Raw genomic sequence first — 22,065 nt, 5'->3', positions numbered from 1 at the left:
CCACCCAGGTGCAGGGCTCAAACTCAGGAGAGGTGGGATCATGCCCTAAAAGCTAATAAATAAATAAACAAATAAACAAATAAATAAATAAATAAACGAAGTACCCTTTTCCAACATCATCACCTCTGCCATTCCTCCTTGCAGCCACTTGGGATGGCCTAAGACTGGACTTACGGTACTAGATTAGTAAATGTGACCTTTAGTAATTTTTTCTTTATTCTTTGGGATTTCTACTAGCTTTTTTTTTTTTTTGAAGAAAATTGATGACTTTTGTATAGCTGATCTGTTATAAAGCTGACTTCACAGCTTAGCAATTATAGTGGGTGTTTAAACATTTGGTACTAAATTATGGCTTTTCAAAGTAATTAAAATTAATGTCCAGAAGCCAGTTACTCCTAAATTATCCAATTGTTGTCAGGCAGCTGCATGGTTGCTAATTTAACCAGTAAGTCAGTTTGCTGCCCATTAACTGAAAAACTATGTCTGAGAGCTCTGTCAGAACTATCGAGTTTAAAAACATGTAAAATAGGGGCACCTGGGTGGCTCAGGGCATGCTCTTGGGGTTTGTGAGTTCCAGCCCCGCATGGGGCCCTGTGCTCACAGCTCAGAGCCTGGAGCCTGCTTCAGATTCTGTCTGTCTCTCTGCCCCTCCCCCACCTCTCTCTCAAAGATAAATAAACATAAAAAAATTAAAAATAAGTAAAATAATGGCCTCTGTCCTCCATAGAATTCAGTCTCGTATGCATGTTTTTCCTTAATGATGTCTTTGATTTGGCTCCTTTTGCTCAAAAGAATCATATTTACTTTAAGGCATTACACGTGCATTTGATATTACATGATAGATAAGTGACACGTTATCTATAAAGGAAATTTTATGCCTTTTCACATTGAGAAATGTGTTTACATTATAACTTTATAGTGATTCTCATAAGAAAACTGGAGAATTTTTGTGTTTTTCCCTGAAATCGTAAATTACCATTGTGATTTGTCAAATGTATAATTTGTCCATTTTTTTCAAAATTAAAAATAATGTTTGGATACATGTAAAACCCAAACCAACCAGCTCCTCTACTCAGGTGCAGGTAAGCCTCCAGTGCCCTAGATGTCGCTCTGGCTCCACGATGGGGGTGGGCCTGAGTCTCTGTGGTTACAAAGTTGGGGGCGGAGAAGCCGAGACTGGCTGGGAAATGATGGCTGATGAAGACGAGGAAGTCAAGCAGATCTTGCAGAAATTGCAGGTGGGAGTCATAGGTTAAAATCTATATGTGCTTTTGTTACTCGGGAAGAAGGGGGGAGTCCAGTCTATATATTACCAGCGAATTACTTGGCGCATGCAGGACGCTGCATGTGTTAGTGAGGTTACTATAACAACTCCTGAGGGTTCGCCCGCTGGCGGAGAGGGGAGCCTCCCCTGTTACGGAAGGGGCGCAGCGGGGTGTTGGGACCTTCTGCTGCTGACCTGCCTGCACTCAACTTCACTCCTGTTTGGAAGAGGATTTGTTGCTCCTAAGTTTATTCTTGCGCTTCTAAATTTATTCTTCAACGTTCTTACGGAGTTTTGTTTTGCCGATTCACCCATAACAGATAGTATACACATGTATGTAGCAGATCTGCAGGAGCTATTATCATGTATTGTTTTCATTCCCACAAAGGCCATTTCTTTACTACTTCTCTGCTTTGAAACTGGCCATTTCTTTACTACTTACCTGCTTTGAAATTGGCAACAAGCACAGTAATAGCTTGCACCCCTTGTATCCTGGTTACTCCTCTCAGGACTGCACGGTTTTGATTCTTTTGCACACTTGCTATTCCAGTTTGGGGTCTGATGCAGAGGGCCCATACTCCACCCAGTTCACAGTTAACTGCAGTTGTGAGGAGGGCTAGTCTTTTGTACTTGGTAGGTATGAGCTAACTGGTTACTTCTTTACCTTATTTCCATGACCCAATATTTTCCTTAAAACTCAGAAACTCAGTTCTTTGTGTTCTAAGACAGCCTGAAATTTAAACATTATACCTGTGACAGGCTTATACCCTGACTAAAGGCTTGTAATGCAAAAAAGTTTAAACATTGGTGACATTTATTTGTTTCTTGAGCCTATTAAAATAACATTTTTCAGAGTGTGAGCTTTATTTTACTTCCAGTTGACTTGGATTAATTTATTTTCATTCCCTGTCGTGACTCGCTGAAATCAGAGATTATCAATACTGGCTCCATATTAGAGACGTTGTATATATGTATTTGGATACGTCTAGAAAAAAGTCTGAAGAGGTATACTAAACAGTAGTTATCCCTGAGGTTGTTCGGAGTGATTATGAGGAATTTCTTACTTTGTATTTTTTACATGTACATACTTGAATTTTAGCACCTTACATATATTGATTTTTCCACAAGACAAAAAGTTATTAAAAATGTTCACTGCAGTGGGGCAGCTGAGTGGCTTAGTTGGTTTAGCGACTGACTCTTGATTTTGGCTCAGGTCATGATCTCACAGTTGGTGAGATCGAGCCCCGCGTTGAGCTCTGGGCTGACAGCACAGATCCTGCTTGGGATTCTCTCTGTCTCCCTCTCTCTGCCCCTCCCCTGCTTGCATGTGCTCTCTGTCTCTCAAAATGAATAAATAAACATTAAAAAAGTGTTTACTGCAGCAAAACAAAACAAAACTAAACAATTTCATGCATATTTGCTTTCACAGCTAGAATGAGACAATGAGACCCTCTCTAATTAAAATTCCTAATTGGCAGCCATGCTGATTGCAGGACAAAAGGAATTGTATTGTAAGTTTTGCTGAAAACTGTCTTTTCCTGGGCTCATTTGTCATAGATGGACTAAGCATGTATGCTGGGAGTACCTTGGGGTAGGTGGGCAGGAGTGGTGCAGGAATGGAATGGGGGGGAATGGAGTAGAGGAGAGGAAAAAGATAGTGATGTTACTATTTATGGGAATGGTGGTACATTTTGATTTCTGCCTAAAAAGGGAAAAAGGAATGTAACAAAAGGATATTTTTCAAAGTGTGTTTTATAGACCATTTTCATTTCAGCCGTCTAAAGTGCTTGTTAATAGGTGATTTGAGTTCTGTGAAAACTTCTAAAACCAGAATCTGTGGGCTGTGTCCTGAAAATAGTTCACACAATAAAATTTGAAAAATATCGCTACTACAGAGGATACTGTCCATTCTCTTTGCTCTGGGTGGGGTTTTAAATTAAGTACAGCACATAACCTGTTGGTTAGAGACAGGGATGATTCATTAAACCATTAAGTCAACATTTTTTTTTAAAGTGTTTATTTTTGAGAGAGAGCACAAGTGGGAGAGGGGCAGACAGAAGGGGACAGAGGATTCGAAGCACGCTCTGTGCTGACAGCAGAGAATCCAATATGGGGCTCGAACTCATGAACCATGAGATCATGACCTGAGCCAAAATCAGACACTTAACCAACTGAGCCACCCAGGCGCACCTCAGTCAACATTTTTAATGAGGGCCTATCATGTCCCAAATCCTGTTGTAGTGCTTATGTATAGTTCTGAACATGGGAGAGAGGAGATTAAGACCCTCCCATCATGGAGCTTACATTCTAGTGGTGGAGACAGACATAGACCGCTAATGTATAGGCCACATAATTTCAACTGATAAGTACAATGGAGAAAAATAAGAGTGTGATTTAACAATGGGCAAAAGTGGAAGTGGTTACTTTAGTTTGGGGAGTCATGGAAAGCCTCTCTGAGAAGTTGATATTGAACTGAGATCTAAATGATGATGAAGAATGAGTCATGCAGAGATATGGTGGAAGAATGTCCAGGCAGGGGGAACAACATGTATAAGGCTCCCATCGTGGGACTGAGCTTGCTGAATCTGAAGAACTCCATGAAAGCCAATGTGGCTTGAGTATTGTAGAGGGGAGAGTGAGAAGTGAAGTTTGTAGCAGGGTGAGTAGTGTGAGGTCAGATCGTACAGTCTTCTCAGCTGTGGTTAGGAGTTCGATTTTATTCTACAGTGGAAAACTGAGAGTTTGTGAGATGATGTATATATTTGTAAGGTCATTCCGACTATAATGAGAATAGGAGAGAATAGAAACAAGATGACCAGGTAAGAAACTATTGCAATAGTCCAGGCAAGTAATGGTGCTGATTTAGTCCAGGATATTACTAGTGGGATGGAGATAGGTAGATGGATTTAGTTGTGGAGGTAGTTAAGATGTGACAGATGTGTTGTGAGTTGTGTTATATATTTCTGCTGCTGTTCATTTTCAGGAAAGAACAGGTAATGGAAAAGCTTTGGTGTCCCAGGAAGACTCAGAGACAGAGGTATTTAAAATAGGAAAGGGAACATTTACTTGGGAAGAATACAAGAGAGCCAGAAGGTGACTTGACAAAAACAAAACAGAACAAAACAAACAAACAAAAATAGGAGTATTTGAAGAAACAAAATCCTGGAAAAACACCAAGGTTCTCAAACTTAAATCGGTCTGTTTGTTGTGGAAAACAGTGGCTCTCACATGTTTATCATATTCACAAAGGTCATATATTTTCAGATACCAGCATAGGAAAAATCAGAGAGCAGGTTATTTTTGTCAGGAAGTCCAGTTTTCAGGGGAAATTTCAAAGTTTTATATATTCTGGAGGGCAGTCCCATATTGGATTATCTTATTAACTTTTTGTTTTATCTCAAGTTGCAAAGTGTTTCCCTCCTCTTGACTATGGTATATGAAGTGCTTAGCCATATTGGAAGCCCTGCTGGGGCTGGGAGAGAGACAGCTGTCATCATGGTGCACAGACTGGCACGGAACTTCATCAGAGTGGTCCTGGGACAGTGGCTACTTTTCTTCATGACCTGTGCATTTTGGTAGACCTGTCCGCCTGCCTCTTGTGTCATTCCTAGTGAGATAGAGAATCAGTAATTCTAGGCCCCAACTGGTATGGCCAGCCAGTCTCAAATTTCCTTGTCTGCCGTTCGCTCCTCTTTTCCACAGAAATCTTGAGTAAAAGGTGAAAGATTTACACGATCTGAAGAGAAACCAGAGTATTATGTTCTCTCCTCTTAATGGTACCCTTTTTACACTTCTTAGGAACTGGTGGATCAGCTCTATGCGTTTCGAGAGTGCTATTTCGAGACACATGGTGTGGAGGATGCTGGAAGGAAGCAACAGGATGTGCGGGAAGAGATGGAGAAGACCCTGCAGCAGATGGAGGAAGTAGTGGGTACGAGTTGCAAAAGAGCATGGAGCCCCCTGCGGGAGGCTAACTAACGTGCTGCAGAGTTTTGCTCTCTCTTTCTAAACTCTGCTATATTGTTTGTGGCTGTTGCAGGATGGTACAACAGAATATTTCTTCTTTTTTAAAAAAATTCTTTTTTCAAAAAAATTTTTTTTTTTGAGAGAAAGAGCAGGTGAGCAAGCAGGTGAGGGGCAGAGAGAGGGGGAGACACAGAATCTGAAGCAGGCTCCAGGCTCTGAGCTGTCAGCACAGAGCCCAATGCGGGGCTCAAACCCATGAACTATGAGATCATGACTTGAGCCGAAGTCGGATGCCTAACCGACTGAGCCACCCAGGCACCCCAACAGAATATTTCTTCTAAGGGCCACTGTGTAGGATGGCAGCCTACCGGTCCTCTAGACAATGTTTTCCAAAGTTTGATTATAGCGAATGCCATAAAATAAAAGAACATATTTTTTTCTGAGACTGTTCTTCTTAATTGACCTTTCTGCTTCTAATTTTTTTTACTTCCAAATTTTTTATATAATGATCATGCCATTATCTTTCTAAATATTTCTTCCTGCATTTAGTCTTATCCTTTTGTTTGCCTCTTTGCTCAAGTGTATTCAAAGATTCCTGCTGCTGACTGGTTAAAGTCTCAACACCTTAATTTGGTATGAATTAAAATGGTTTTCAAGTCTCTATTGTCTGACCATTTCTGTTGGTTTTCTTCTACTCTTCTCTCTGCCTACTTACTTACAGAGGAACTTTCTGTTTCTTTTGGGTTGGACTATCAATTCTTCCTTGAACATGCCACAGGGGTTTCTGCCTCTCTGTCTTGGTTTACATAGTTTTCTCCTTTTCACTTTTTAAAGCTTATTCATTGGGCTATGCCATATGCCCCTTTTCATTGTTGTTTTAATTTTCCACGAATATGCTTTGTTCTCTCTCTCTACCAGAGGGGCAATAAGCCCCTCCAGGGTAGGGATAATGCTTTCTTTGTTACCCCATAACCTAACACAGTACTCTGCATATGGTAGGCTTTCAATAAGTGGTTTGTTCATACAGATTTTCTTCAACTGTTCCATTCCTAGAGCTGACCTGAGGTTATTTCTTGAGAGAAAGTGTCCTGGTCTTATCTGTAAGATTGCCTCAGTTTTTCCAATTGCCTTTATCTTTTTTTCCCCTTCCACCTAGGTTCTGCCCAGGGCAAGGCCCAGGTTCTGATGCTGACTGGGAAGGCACTGAATGTGACTCCTGACTATAGCCCTAAGGCTGAGGAACTTCTGTCCAAGGCTGTGAAGCTGGAGCCCAAGCTGGTGGAAGCCTGGAACCAGCTGGGTGAGGTGTACTGGAAAAAAGGGGATATTGCGTCTGCCCACACCTGCTTCTCTGGAGCCCTCACCCATGTGAGCCATCTGTTATACTCTTGGAAAACACAGATGCGAAAGATGAGATTGTTTTGGTACTATGAATTTCCCTAGGATATGAATACCAGAATAGAACTATACTGGAACTAGGAGAATGAAATCAGAGGGGAGGGAGAGTCGGAGCAGACCTGGATGAGGAAAATAGGGCCAGGGGACTGAGAAAGGAAGAAGATGATGGGATCAGGTTCAGGGATAGATGAGAGGTGAAGAAAGATTAACAACCAAGTTGATCCTTGTAGATAGGGGTCTAAGATATAGACGCAGTAAGAATTAAGATGAAAAATTAGATTTAGAAGATTAAGATGCATAAGAAAGGGGAAATAGAATCAGGAAGGTGAGTATATGTCTTCTCCATTTGCAGTGCAAGAACAAAGTCTCCCTTCAAAACCTGTCCATGGTGCTTCGCCAGCTGCGGACTGACACTGGAGATGAACATTCTCGTCATGTAATGGACAGTGTCCGACAGGCTAAGTTGGCCGTGCAGATGGATGTCCATGATGGCCGTTCCTGGTGTGAGTGCTCTCAAAAGAAAAAGGTCTCCAATTTTCTAGAGCAGTGGTTCTCAGTATGGCTACACTCCACAATCATCTGGAGCCCAACTGTTGAGTCTGGTTCTAAGTGTCTTTGTTTTGAAGAAGCCGGAAAGGTATTTTGATGAGCCACTATTCTAGGAACTCTTGGATCGTTTCATCCAAGAGAGGACGCTTATTTGCACATAAGCAAGGCAGGATTTTTGTGCAGTCTGTTCAAGTTTCTCCTTTGGGTCTATGTTTGCCTCTTTATCTCAGTGGAATTTGGGGTATACTAAATATAGTGTTATCACTGGATTTTGTCAGATGTGGGACCTTTCAAATAGACTCTTGAGGGTGACCAGAATAAGTTATATCTTGAACCTGGGCTCTGAGATGATTCATCACTATGTATCTCAGTTTTTTCTCTGCTTAGGAGGGGCAGGATGGCTGGAGTGGGCTGGAAGTGGGTGTTTCGCCTCTCCCAGGTACAAGGATAGAGCCAGGTGGATATTTTCCTTCCTCAGATCAGTTAGGCTCTGGTTAGATAGTTTCTGCCGAGGGCAGACCTTGTTAAGAACAGGGATCTCTGGCGTAGTTCAGAACAGTTCTTTCTCCCCTTCCCCTTGCTGGAAGTATGAGGGGATTTTTCTCTGATACTTGCTGGGGGAATCTGGCTGGTTGAAGCTTCTGGAGGTAAATCTCACAGTATTGTGGGGGCCTCCTTATGACCTGGACCTGGCATAGACTCTTAAGTCTGAAATTCTTTTTTGTCTGGCGAGAAAATGGGACGCAGGATTAAAAGTGAGAGATGGCTAATGTCTGGGAAAAGACAATAGCCCAGTATAAGGGTCTTTGCCCCGTTTTTATTAGGATCAGAAGGCTTACAAACATGGTGATGGACGTGCACAAAGAGACAGTCTGTGTGTGAACATTAACTCATGGACGTGAGGGAAAGGGGGTCTTGAAGATATTCGGGGTTAGGGGTTTGGGTTAATATAAAACAAAATCCTGGCACCGAATGGAAGGTTGTATACAGCAGACGGGAGGCAGCACCTCTGTTTATCTTAGGTAGCCTAGGGGATGAGACAGATAGAGCAAGTAACCTCAGGGTTAACAAGGCACCTTTTTCTTTTGCTAATCAGCTCCGCTCTGGGCAGCTTCACCCACAGGCAGGCAGCAGTCTATATAGCTCTAGTTACCTGTTTATCTAACTTGATCCTTCCCTCCTGTGAAAGCAGCTTTCTGCTGTAGTACTAAATTGGGGGCCGCTTCTGCCCTGAATATCTAATCTTGGTTATTTCATATACCTGTGTTCTGTATTGGGCCCTTTGTCCCGCCCTCTCTATACTTATTTATCTAATCTTGTTTACCGAAACTTGGGTGTGAACATCCTATGGCTTTGTAATTCTTTACGCCTTGTTAACCCATTGGTGTAAGCCCAGGGAATCTCTAAGTTTATTGCCCCACAGGGACCCCTGGAGTTTCTTGCTCCCAGACTTGTCCACGCTGAACCTCCAGCACTTTGTCAGTCACAGTTCAGGTGTGCCTACCTCAGCACCGGGTCCTGCAGCTCGTGAGTGTCTACCCTGGTCACTCCCTGTGTTCGCCTGACTCTCTCCAGTTTTAGGGGCAATGGTTTGCCCTGTGTCGTTCCCTGTCTTCTGGATCCAAGAAGAGTTGAGGATTTTTCAGTCTGTCAGGATGGAGTGGTAACTTCCAAGCCCCTTACACAACGAGCCGGAAACCCTTTGTTTCTCTTTCAGATATTCTGGGGAATGCATATCTTTCTCTTTACTTCAATACTGGCCAGAACCCTAAGATCTCCCAGCAAGCCCTCAGTGCCTATGCCCAAGCAGTAAGTATTTATGGTCACCCCGGCCAGATGAATAGAGGTAGGAACAGTTTCCATGTGGCTCTTTAGCAAGCAGCATGGGCGGTCATTAGTGGCGTTCAGTGTGTGTGGTTTTGCAAAGCTGTGTATGCAGGGGTGACTTATTTCTTCTTAATTTTTTTTTTTTAAGTTTGTTTTTATTTATTTTGAGAGAGAGATAGAGAGCAAACAGGGGAGGGGCAGAGAGAGAGGGAGAGTGAGAGAATCCCAAGCAAAGCTCCATGCTATCAGCACAGAGCCCCCCAGTGTGGGGCTCAAACTCACAAACCAGAAGATCATGACCTGAACCAAAATCAAGAGTCAGACACTCAACTGACTGAGCCACCCAGGCACCCCTATATCTTCTTATAACTTGAGTATTAGCAACAGCCTGCAAGGGTGCCTCACTGCTAGACAGCTCTTTGAACTATCCAGGTTTCCTGTAGGCATGTATAACCAATCGCAGAGCCCATCCCAACATGTTCATCTTTTGTAGTGGGGAAAAAGTGTATATTAAAATAATGCTTATTGGGGCGCCTGGGGGGCCCAGTTGGTTAAACATCCAACTTTGACTCAGGTCATTATCTCCCCACTTGTGGGTTTGAGCCCTGTGTTGGGCTCTGTACCTAACGACAGCTCAGAGCCTGGAGCCTGCTTCAGATTCTGTGTCTCCCTCTCTCTGCACTTCCTCCACTCGCACTCTTTCTCTCTCAAAAATAAACAAACATTAAAAAAATTTAAAATAAGGCTTATTAATATTTGTGTACATTTTTAAAGAAAAATGAAAGCACTAATACTTAAGTATAAATTAAGTGCTCTCCCTAGATTAACCATGAGATACTGTGGCTCTGGATTTCCCACAGGCTACAATAGAAAACAGCATATACCCCATTCTGCAGTCATTTCCTTGGGATTAATCCACTGGAGCTCCTGCTTTGCATAGGCTTTCAGGCTGTTTTTATATCAGTAGCCACTTACATGGGGGTTTCCTTCAGGTGTGAGAGCCTGGCCACTTATTATTAGATGCTTCACATTGGCCTTCTGAGCACTTTTGATTTAGGCCTCCTATACACTTTTCTTTTTTTTGCTTTCTTGCTTCTCTTGACATAGACCTTTGCTTTTTAATTTACCACTACTTACTTTGTTCTGTGTGGCAGAATAAAGAATGCACCTACCTTATATTCATGTTTGTAGTTTAGGGACTGGCCTTTTTTCAATCAGGGAGCTTTAAGGCAGAGGAATTATATTTTAGTCTGATTTCTTACTTTGGTGAGTGTTTACATTTTAAAAAATAATAATAGTATAGTGTTAAAAATTTTATATTTGGCTTCTGCTAAATTGTTGCTTTTAACTCTTAATGTTGTTACCCAACCATAGACATATTTGAGCCAACCATTTAAACAACTAAAAAAAAATTTTTTTTAATATTTATTTATTTTTGAGAGAGATAGAGAGACAGAGTACGAGTGGGAGAGGGGCAGAGAGAGAGGGAGACATAGAATCTGAAGCAGGCTCCAGGCTCTGAGCTGTCAGCACAGAGCCCATGTGGGGCTTAAACTCACGAACTGCAAGATCATGACCTGAGCTGAAGTCACACACTTAACCAACTGAGCCACCCAGGCACACCCAACCATTTAAACAATTTTAATTCATGTGTTTGTACTTTTGTAATGTGCTAGGCAATGAACATAATTAGAAAAATACAACGAATATAGCCAGGAACATAGCAGTTTCTTCACAGCACATCTGTCTGCACTTGCATGTGGTTTCTGGCCATCAACGTATGTATGTATGTATGTATTCATTTCTTCATTCATTCTTTTTTTTTTTTATCATTTTTTTCTTTTAATTTCTTTAAATTCAAGTTAATTAACATACAATGTAGTATTGGTTTCAGGAATAGAGCCCAGTGATTCTTCACTTACATATAACACCCAGTGCTCATCCCAACAAGTGCCCTCCTTAATGCCCATCACCCATTTAGCCCATCCCTATACTCACCTCCCTTACAGCAACCCTAAGTTTGTTCCCTGTATTTAAAGGTCTCTTATGGTTTGCCTCCCTCTCTATTTTTATCTTGTTTTTGGTTCCCTTCCCCTATGTTCATCTGTTTTGTTTCTTAAATTCCACATGAGTGAAATCATATGAGATCTTTCTTTGACTTATTTCACTTAGCATAATACACTCTAGTTCTATCCACATTATTGCAAATGGCAAGATTTCATTCTTTTTGATCACTGAGTAGTATCCCATTATGTATATATACACCACATCTTCTTAATCATTTGGACATTTGGGCTCTTTCCATAATTTCTGGCCATCTATTTAAATTAGAGAATCAGAATTTGACTTTCTTTTTTTTCTTAATAATTTTTAAAAAAATGTTTATTTTTGAAAGAGAGAGAGAGTGAGTGAGTGTGTGAGCAGGGAGGGGCAAAGAAAGGGGTCAGAAGATCCAAAACCAGCTCTCTGGTGACAGCAGATAGCCCAGTGCAGGGGCTCAAACCCATGAATTGTGAGATTAAGACCTGAGCTGAAGTTGGACGCCCAATCGACTGAGCTACCCAGGCGCCCCCAGAATTTGACTTTCAATGGCTGCTTTAAGGGGGCTTGAATGTAGAAACATGATTCTGCCAGTATTTGGAGGTGGGCTTGTGGGCAGAGGAAATGCTTTAAATAAGTGAAATTTCTTTTCTAGGCTTTCCTCATTTATACCATTATCTCACTATTAAAAATTTTTTTATCAGAATGCTGTTACACATTTATTTTATCTGTATACTATTGCATGGATAAATTATAATCATATTTTAATATTTCATGTACACATAAAAACCATTACATGATTGAGGTGTCAGGGACTGAGTAATATACCACTCAAGCAGTTACTCTATAAAAAGGTGGGTGTAGGTAACATTTTGACAAGGAAGAGGTCTAGGGCATGTTGACCATCCTTAAGAGTGAGATAGGATCCACTGATTGTATTTCTCTCTCACTGTAGGAGAAAGTTGACAGGATGGCTTGCAGCAATCCTGATCTTCATCTGAATAGGGCAACGGTAAGACGAGTGGGGTAGTGATCACCTGAGTCAAAACAGTGACATCTGGGTCTTAGCCTGGGAGGATAACTGGATATTCACAGGGACAAGGTTGAGTACAAACTTTGAGAAGAGAGCCAAATTGTTTCCAGGAAGAGCTGGCTCAGTTTGACTTCAGTGTCTGATGGAATGTCTGGTGGGAAAGGAGAAGGGTCCGAGGTGGTGGGAGGGGTACATAGAGGATGGGAGGACAGTTTAGAAGACTTTTCTGAAATGTTCATTATAAGTATACAAATAGAATGACCCACCATCTGCAGCTTAGCTGTTTTAGAATTTGGAAGTTTGCTTCTTTGAAGGGATGACATCTTTGGGGTTCGTGATCACCTTAGCCAGGATAAAGGATGTAAAGCATTGCTGTTTATTCAGATTGTTCATTGTAGAGCAGGAGAACAACTGGCAGAAGGGAAACAGTTTCTTTCTTTTTCTTTCCTTCTTTTCTTTTCTTTCTTTTCTTTTCTTTTCTTTTCTTTGCTTTTCTTTTCTTTTCTTTTCTTTTCTTTTCTTTTCTTTTCTTTTCTTTTCTTTTCTTTTCTTTTCTTTTCTTTTGTTCTTTCATTTATTTTTGAGAGAGTGAGAGCCAGGGAGGGGCAGAGAGTGAGAGAGGGAGACAGAGGATCCAAAGCAGGCTCTGCACTGACAGCAGAGAGCCCGATGTGGGGCTCAAACCCATGAACTGTGAGATCATGACCTGAGCCAAATTTGGATGCTTAATCAACTGAGCCACCCAGGTGCCCCAGAAACAGTTTATTTCCGTAGATTGCTAGTGCATTGTGCCATTACTCCCCTCGGTGTAGTTTGTGTTAAATATACATATAATTGGGAGGTTTTTGGTTACTTCTTGTGCAGTTACATAAATACGAAGAGAATTATGGGGAGGCCCTGGAGGGCTTCTCTCGGGCTGCAGCACTGGACCCTGCATGGCCAGAGCCCCGGCAACGAGAGCAACAACTTCTGGAATTCCTGAATAGATTAACCAGTCTCCTTGAGAGCAAGGTAAAGTTGTCAGAAGGCCAAATCGTACTTTTATCCTCCTGACCCTGTGGATCAAATAAAATAAGAAAAGACTAGGCTTCAGTAGTAGTGACGCTACCTGTAGAAGTGGGTAGGTGGGAGTAGGAATAGGTTTGCAAAGAGAGCAGACTAGGTTCCAGCTTCTTATCTATTTTTCCTGTTTTGTAAATTAAAAAAAAAATTTTTTTAAGTTTCTAAAAAAAGATTTTTTTAAGTGTTTATTTTTGAGGGAGAGAGACAGAGACAGAGTGTGAACAGGGGAGAGGCAGAGAGAGAGGGAGACACAGAATCCGAAGCAGGTTCCAGGCTTTGAGCTGTCAGCGCAGCTGACTTGGGGCTTGAACCCACAAACCTGTGGGATCCTGACCTGAGCCGAAGTGGATGTTTAACTGACTGAGCCACCCAGGTGCCCCATCCTTTTTTTTTTTTTGTTTTTAATTTAAGCCCAAGTTAGTTAACATATAGTGTAATAATGATTTTAGGAATAGGATTTAGTGCTTCATCACTTACATACAACAACCAGTGCTCATCCTAACAAGTGCCCTCCTTGATGCCCATCACCTACTTAGCCCATCACCCACCTCCCCGCCATCAACCTTCAGTTTGTTCTCTGTATTTAAGAGTCTCTTATGGTTTGTCTCCCTCTCTGTTTTTCTTATTCTTGGTTCCCTTCCCCTATGTTCATCTGTTTTGTTTCTTAAAATCCATATATCAGTGAAATCATGTGGTCTTTCTCTGATGGACTAATTCTGCTTAGCGTAATATACTGTAGTTCCATCTATGTTGTTGCAAATGGCAAGATTTCATTCTTTTCGATTTTTTTTTTTTTTTTTTTCAGGGAAAGGTGAAGACCAAAAAGTTGCAGAGCATGCTGGGAAGCTTGCGCCCGGCCCATCTAGGCCCTTGTGGTGATGGGCGCTACCAGTCAGCCTCCGGGCAGAAGTTGACCCTGGAGCTCAAGCCCCTGAGTGCACTACAACCCGGTGTGAACAGTGGTGCTGTGGTCCTAGGAAAGGTGGTATTCAGCCTCACCACAGAGGAGAAAGTCCCCTTGTGAGTTTGTTTTCCCTTTCCTTTTTTTCATTCTTTTGAATTGGTATCACTTGGCCTTTCTTTGACATTTGAGGACATTGTTTGTGGTCACAGATTAGTGAGTTCTGCTTCCCTCTGTTGACTGTCTCATGAGTGTTGAGGTGATATCTAACAGTCTCTCTGTAGATTTTGTCATCACCCATTTTTTTCTCTGAGCTTGGTGCTCTGTGGATTCCTACATCCATAGCTGAAATTGAACTGCTGTGTTTTTAGAAGACAGAAGGAAACCTTGAAATTCTCCTGCCTCTTTGTGTTTTCTTGATCATAGAAGTTAAAGGAGGAAAAATTTTCAGTCCTGTTTGGACTTAGGTTTAGCTTTGAGTTAGACTTTAAGGCCTGATGGGGATATTGTCTCAGATATTATTTAACAAATATTTATTGAGCATCTGGTATATGTGTGGTGGGGAGTGAAATGTAAAGGATCCAAGTGAAGGTGCTTACAGTCTAGTAGAGGATATGAGTTAAGAACATTCACCTAGAAAAAAAATGTTCTTAAAGGTTTAATTTTTTTAAGTTCTCTCTGCACTACAGCACAGGGCTCAAACTCACAACCCTAAGATCATGAGTTGCATGCTCTACTGACTGAGCCAGCCAGGCACCCCTTACTTAGAAGATTTTTAAGCCTTGAAAAATTAGGGTTTAGTCTGTGCCATCAGTCCTTGGTCCTTCACTCACTTCCTAATCCCTTGTTGACTGGTTTCCTTTTTCTGTTTTCTACTGGATTTGTTTTTTCTAGCCTCACCAGTGTCTGGTCCATTGGCTTCCACTATGTGTTTCCACAACACTGTCTTATCTCTCACTGTTTATTCCCTTTCATATCCCTTCTGCTTCATCCAAACCGAAACATTTCCCATAATATGCCCGAGCTTTCTCCATGGTGTTTTCTAGAGACATATGGGTTGAAGAGCAAGAAGGTGGTTGAGAAAAGTTTTGTTAACTAGAGCAGACCCTAGAGCTAAGAGGAATGAGAAGGAAATTCAGACAAAGGTGGACTTTAGGGGGCCTTGAGAACAATATTTTGTCACTCCTTGGTTTCTCTTTTTCTTAACTTCTAAATGTTAAGTTCCAGGAGGACTCTCTTTTCTCTCTTTACCAGGATGGCAAGTAGGTGCTAACTTTTATCACTTGGCAGCAGCTGCCCAAGTTACTGTGTAGAAGGATTCTGAGGCTTTGATTGGATCCACCAAGAGAATGTTGGGCTTGATTGCAGGTTGGCTATGAATTCAGGTGTGTCAAGTGATGGCATGTGTACCAGTTCTTCACCATCTCATTATAGATCATCTCTTTTGGTGATGTCATATAAGCCCAAGGCTTTGGCTGCCTTCACCATGCTCACAGGTGGATCTCCAGCCCAGGCCTCATTTCCAAGTTTTGGATTCCTATATCCAACTGCCTCTGGGCTCCAATCAGAAATCTCTAACTCAGTAGGTTCAAAATTACTCACTTCCTCTTTCTCTCTAAACTGTTTCTCCTCCCTGCATTCCTTGTCAATCGGTGGTACCACTTCTACTCAGTCTCTTAAGACTTCTAGAAGTTGTTCTAGAATTCTCCATTCTCCTGCATTGTGGTGCTCACCACGTCCATACATTTGTTTTGGGTTTTTTGGTCCCTACCTTTCTATCTCTACTGACTTAATATAGCTCCTTATTGCTTCTCCAGACACATCTTCTGACTCCTTGTTTTCCTCTAGTGTTCCACAGTGCAGAGAAATATTTCCCAGATGCAAAACCGACCATCGCCATTTCTTATCTAAAATCCCTTACTGCTGCTGTGGTACTTTTAGGATGAAGTTTGAGCTCCTTAGATTGGTTTAGCATGCAAAAACCCTTCATAATTTACTCCTTGTCTGTCACTTTCCCACTTGTGCCTTTTGTTACTATCATGGGATTATTTTGTGGGTTTCAGAACAGCTATTTTTATGCCTCTGTGCCTTTACACACTGTTCCTGTGTCTGTCTGGGTAATCCTTTTACTGCTTCTTGATATAGATAACATTTTCCCCCCAACATTTATTATAAAAATTTTCAAACACAGCAAAATTGAAAGAATTTTACAGTGAGTATCTGTGTACCCAACCACCTGTATTCTTCTACTATGTTACTATACTTGGTGTATCACATGTCTATCTATCTGCTTATTTATCCATTGATCCATCTTATTTTGGTACATTTCAGAGTAAATTGTAGAGATCTATATACTTTCCTCTGAATACTCCAGCGTATAGTCATTAACTAGAGTTTGGTGGTTTTTTTTTTTTTTTTTTTTTTTTACAGTTTTCTTCTTTTTACGTAAAAATTTACGTAGAATGAAGTATACAAATCTTAGTGTACATTTGCTGAGTTTTGACTAACATGTATAGCTGTGTAACCCAAACACCTGTCAAGATAGAGAACAGTAATTACCAGCACCTCGGAAAGTTTTCTCATGTTCCCTCCCAGTCAGTCCCTGTTCTCATTCCCTCAGAGGTTCTTTATTTCTATTGAGGAGTAGTTTTCCTTTTTTAACCCAGATAATTTGTCATCCTTTACAATTCAGTTTGAGGGTCTCCTCCTCAAGGAAATCTTCCCTGCCTTCTAGTTTTGAACATTTCTCCTCTGGGTTCCCACTGTCCAATCTTTGGCCTCACTGAACTCATCACAAGGGAAAAACTATTCTGGCACCTGTCACATTTGTCCTGTAAGTGATGGTTTAACTGTCTGACTCCTGCTTGACTGTAAACTCACTCATAGCTGGATCATTGTCTTATTGCTAAGCACAAAGCTTGACGCATAAGAGGCATTCAGGGAAGGTTTGTGGGACTGAATTAAATTGACAGTGATGGTGGTTAGAGAGTTGGAAGGTTGTGATGGTTAAATTGATAGACCAGGAATAATGTCACAGCTGCAGCATTGTGAGCTGGTTCATTATTATTTGTTGAATGGTCTCAGTGTGCAGATGTTTCAAGTTCTTGGTCAAGTGACAGACTGATGAGTCCTGTGCATATGCTTTAAAGATATTACATATGTAAGACAAATGAGGACTCAGATGGTAGATGATGGTACCTGTCTTAAGTTTTCTAAGTAACTAACTGAGAAAGCATTTGTTAATTTTGCTGGTATTCTAAAACCACTGTTTTTGCTCTTCTTTCCTGCCTGCTTTCCTCCCCACCCTTCCCTTAACCTGTCTTAACCTGGCAGTACATTTGGCCTGGTAGATTCAGATGGACCTTGCTGTGCAGTGATGGTGTATAATATGGTACAGAGTTGGGGAGTGCTCATTGGGGACTCCGTAGCCATTCCTGAGCCCAGTCTTCGGCTTCACCGAATTCAGCACAAAGGAAAAGTGAGTGATGGCCAGGATTTTTTCCCAGCTTATAGGCTCTGAAAGTGGGACCAAGTTTATCTCTTTTAATAAATACGTAACGTAATGCATATATATATATGTGTGTGTGTGTGTATGTGATATACACACATATTTCCATATATGATGTATATACTTTTTTTACTAAAAAGGGAACCTATTGGTAAACAAGAATTTAAAAAATGGAGTGGACAGAGAAAAATACTGTATGATAACACTTATATATGGAATCTAAAAAAGCTGAACTCATAAAAACAATAGAATAGTGGTTACCAGTGGCTGGGGTTGTGGTGGGCAAATTGGGGTGATGTTGTTTAAGGGTACAGACTTGGAACTAGTAGGTAAATAAATCTTGGAGAGCTAATGCACAGCACAGTGATTACAGACAACAGTATGGTATTGTATACTTCAAAGTTGCTAAGAGAACAAATCTTAATTGCTCCCACAACAAAAAAGCAGTGGTAACTGTATGACATGATGGGTGTTACCTAACACCATGGTGGTCATCATATTCCAATATATAAATGTATTAAATAAACATGTTTACACCTTAAACTTATACATGTTAGATGTCAATTATTTCTATAAAAAATTTTTTTAAAAATGGACTGAAATATTATCACTCAGATATTAGTTTCTTATATATACCTACAGTCTTTTTTCATAAATATGTATATATACATATATACATTTATAAACATATATTTACAATTATATATTTATATATTTATTTATATATATTATTTATAGTATATACATATATGTATGCATATATATATACATCCATATGTATATTTTTAATGAGTGGAATATTATATGCAATGTTTGTGAACATTTCCTGCAGTTTAACATATTCTAACAGCGTTGTTTTGAATTGACACACAAAGGTGGTGATGAAGATGATGATGACAGTTAACATTTCCTGAACACCTTAACTGACTGCTAGGTGCTGGGTTTAGAGGTTTATTGCCTTTACTGGCTCATGTAATAAACACAGAAATCTTCTAAGAGTAGCAGTTTCACCACTTTTTCACCATTTAGATCAGGGGTTGGCAAACTGGCCTATTGATCAAATCTGGCTCCCTGACTGTTTTGTATAGTCTGTGATATAAGGATAGTTTCTGTATTTTTATTTATCTGTTTTTTTTTTTATGTTTGTTTATTTTTGAGAGAGCGAGAGACAGAGCACAAGCAGGGCAGGGGCAGAGAGAGAGGGAGACAGAATCTGAAGCAGGCTCCAGGTTCTGAGCTGTCAGCACAGAGCCCGATGTGGGTCTTGAACTCACGAACTGCAAGATCATGACCTGAGCCAAAGTCAGATGCTTAACTAACTGACGCACCCAGGCACCCCAGTTTCTATATTTTTAAATGAAAAAATTGAAAGAAGAATAATAACTGGTGATACATGAAAATTATAGGGAATTCAAATTTCAGTGTCCAAAAAGTTAATTTGTTTGGGAACAGAGCCACACTTATTTGTTTACTCTTGTCTGTGGTTGCTTTTTGCACTATGGGGTCAGGGCTGAATACTTCTTCTGTGACAGAGACCATATGACCCACAAAGCCTAAATTAATTATTATTTGGCTCTCTACAGAAAAAATTTACTTCTCTCAGATCTAGATTATTTTTAATTTTTCCCAATTATAAAGGCACTGTAGTAAAAAAATTTTCTATCTGCCTGTATCCATGATTATTTACTTAAGTGAATTTCTAAGGTAGAATTCTGGTTCCAGAAGGTATGCAGAATTCTAAGACTTTTGATTCATATTGTCAAGTTATTTTTTGGAATGTGGGACTAGTTAATACCAACGGCAGATGTAATTGCTTCTTTGTAGTTTTCTTTTCAAGTCTGGGCAGAAACCTTTGAAAAATTAAATGCTGATTTTACATGAAGAAATACAGCATCGGTATTGTTTTGCTTTGGTTTCTTGATTATTGGTGAGGTTGGATATTTTATCAAGTTTATTGGCTGTTTATATTCCTTTTATAAATTGGCATTTTTTTGTCATTGCCCATATTCCTGTTAGGATATTTAAAAAATTGACTTATGAGAACTGTTTAATTCACATCTTCACTTTGACTTAAAAGCGCCTCCTTCACAACTCCGAGTGGGACAATAGTTTTTGGATGAAGATGTTTTAACAACATGTTTTATGGTCTAAAGTACATTTGAACTGGTAAAGTGGACTGTCTTTTCTGTTACTATTGGAATGTCTAAACAACACATTCTGTTTCTTCCCCCTGATAGGGAGGAAGAAGGGAGAATTGACTTGAATTTATCTTTGGCAAGTTAATTTAGGGCCTTACAAACACTGGGACTAAGAGTTTCTCAGGCTTCTCGCTGGTGGCTGTGTGCGTCTGGTTTTCATTGTCAAAAGACACTGGGACGGACAGATTCTGTGAAGGCTGGTGGCACCCTCTAGTTAGGCAGCAGTGGCACCTGTCATTTTTCAGAGATTTGCCCCATTCTTGTGGTGAAACTACTGGCATCTTACCTACCCCAGACTGTCCTTCTGAAGATTGAAAACTTGGGGAAAATTATATCCCCTTTGTTAGGGGATATATAAAAATAAACTCAGCTTTATTTATTTGACGTGAGACGAAGGGAAGGAGCATATACACTGAGGGGATAGAAAGAGGGAGAAAGTCACAGATGTGTTTCCCTGTGCTTCCACCTTAGGATCTGTAATGAACCTCTGTCTGTCTGTCTTTTCTAGGACTATTCCTTTTGCAGTATTCGTGTGGAGACACCCCTCCTGCTGGTGGTGAACGGGAAGCCCCAGGGCTCCAGCAGTCAGGCCGCTGCCACAGTGGCATCACGGCCACAGTGTGAATGACCGTCCTTGACTTGCATGCTGAAGAAGGAGCGGAGGCGAGAGGATAAGCTCAAGACCGTCAGCAGCTGGGCCAGCTCCACCCAGTGACTCAGCCAGGAAAGGGGGATGTTGTAGATGATGACTTTCCCTTCCCCTTCCCTGTAGGACACTTTGTGTCTCGTCTTTCTCTCCTGTTCACATGTTCAGGTTCTCTGTGGCCACACACTTCCCTGGTGTAATCTCTCCTGCCTCTTTCATCGCTCTTCTGTGTTTTAGGCAAAGAGCATGGAATTGGTAGAAGTGTTGGCATCTTGCCGTGGGACAGAGTCCCCATGGTTTTCGTTCTTGCCTCCTTCCTGAGCCTCGTGTATATATCATTGCAGTATTTATTGCTAAGGGAGGGGGCTTGATTTTTTAATGGCTTGTTTTTTTTGCAACTTTTATTTTATTTTTAAACATTAGGTCCTTCCCCTTCTTTGGGGCTGGAACAGAATTAAATTTGTTTGGAGAAAAAATACTGTATAGTTTGGCTTCATTCTCTTCAAGCTTAGATTTTGGTTTTAGGATCACTTCAATCCATTATTGTAATCCCCCCCCCCCCCACCTTTTTTTTCTTTACACTAAATAGTTTATTTCTCTTCCAATTAAAAGATTTCTGGCAACAGGTATCCCAAGGCAGGAATGGCAACTCCACAAAAAGTCACTGGGAAGCAGCTTCCAACCATTTTCCCATTCTGTCATCCTTGGGGGTGGCCCTCGTGGTGCAAGATGGCAGCAATATTATTCTAATAGTGTTATTAGGCTGAAAGACCAGAGAGTGCCAGATACTCAGTTTCTTTAGATTCTAGTGATACATTTTGTAATCGTTTCTCTTAATACCCTTGAGGAAAAATGGGAAAATGTGAAGGAGGATTAATAGCCAACTGATGGCTGTAACCAGAGAGTACATTAATGGATACAGATAAATTTGGAAGACTTCTGGTGATCTGGCTCAGGTCTTTGTACTTGTCCGGTCCTTTTGAACTTTATTAGTGACTTGAATATCATTGGTGGCTCATTCATTCTATGAAGAATCTAAAGCATAGAGGAATCCTCAGAGAATGGGTAATAAAATCAGCATCTATCTAAGAATGTTATAAGGGCTGAATCTAAGATAAAAGTTTGAAGTCCATTCTTTTGGTCTGAAGAGGCCAACTTTCCAGGTGTATCTTTAGCATTATGTATGAAAAATTACCGAGAATTTTTTTAAAGTATATTTTTGTTTTGAGAGAGCGCATGTCTATGCATGTACGAGTAGTGGTGGGGGTGGGCTGAGGGGGAGTCGGGGAGGGGCAGAGAGAGAGAGACGGAGGGAGAATCCCAAGCAGGTTTTGTGCTGTCAGCATGAAACCCAACATGGGTCTCAAACCCATGAACTGTGAGATTATGACCTCAGCCAAAATCAAGAGCCGAACACCTAGTGGACTGAACCACCCAGCTGCTCCAAAATTGCTGAGAATTTTAGTAGATAAAGTTAGTATGAGTAATCAATATGATACGGTTGCAAAAACACTGTTTTGGCGGTACCAATGAATCTGTAGCAGCCAGGGAGAAGAGGTCTTGATACAGTGTCAGACCACATGTGGAGCTTTGTGTTCAGTTCTGGGTGTTGATTTTGAGACCTATAGTCATGGAAGAGCAGTCAGGAACTTGAAAGGGTGTAAAATATCTTG

The 22,065-nt window shown here is 40.8% G+C and overlaps 1 protein-coding gene across 1 annotated transcript; it reads left to right on the top strand.

Annotated features, from left to right (window-relative positions):
- The first annotated feature begins 1,101 nt into the window (after positions 1–1,101).
- Positions 1,102–21,625, top strand: TTC5 (tetratricopeptide repeat domain 5). Its single transcript, XM_015068195.3, has 10 exons — positions 1,102–1,238; positions 5,063–5,195; positions 6,387–6,598; positions 6,981–7,131; positions 8,895–8,986; positions 12,000–12,056; positions 12,942–13,088; positions 13,945–14,159; positions 17,374–17,518; positions 20,255–21,625. Exons 1-10 carry the CDS (start codon positions 1,122–1,124, stop codon positions 20,372–20,374), a joined length of 1,389 nt encoding a protein of 462 aa, XP_014923681.2. The 5' UTR covers positions 1,102–1,121; the 3' UTR covers positions 20,375–21,625.
- Positions 21,626–22,065: the final 440 nt, after the last annotated feature.

The sequence above is a fragment of the Acinonyx jubatus genome, chromosome B3 (genome assembly GCF_027475565.1).
Source record: "Acinonyx jubatus isolate Ajub_Pintada_27869175 chromosome B3, VMU_Ajub_asm_v1.0, whole genome shotgun sequence".
In the NCBI taxonomy this organism is placed as follows: domain Eukaryota; kingdom Metazoa; phylum Chordata; class Mammalia; order Carnivora; family Felidae; genus Acinonyx; species Acinonyx jubatus.
The sequence above is the reverse complement of the archived record's forward strand: the minus strand, read 5'-3'. Positions and strand labels throughout refer to the sequence as shown.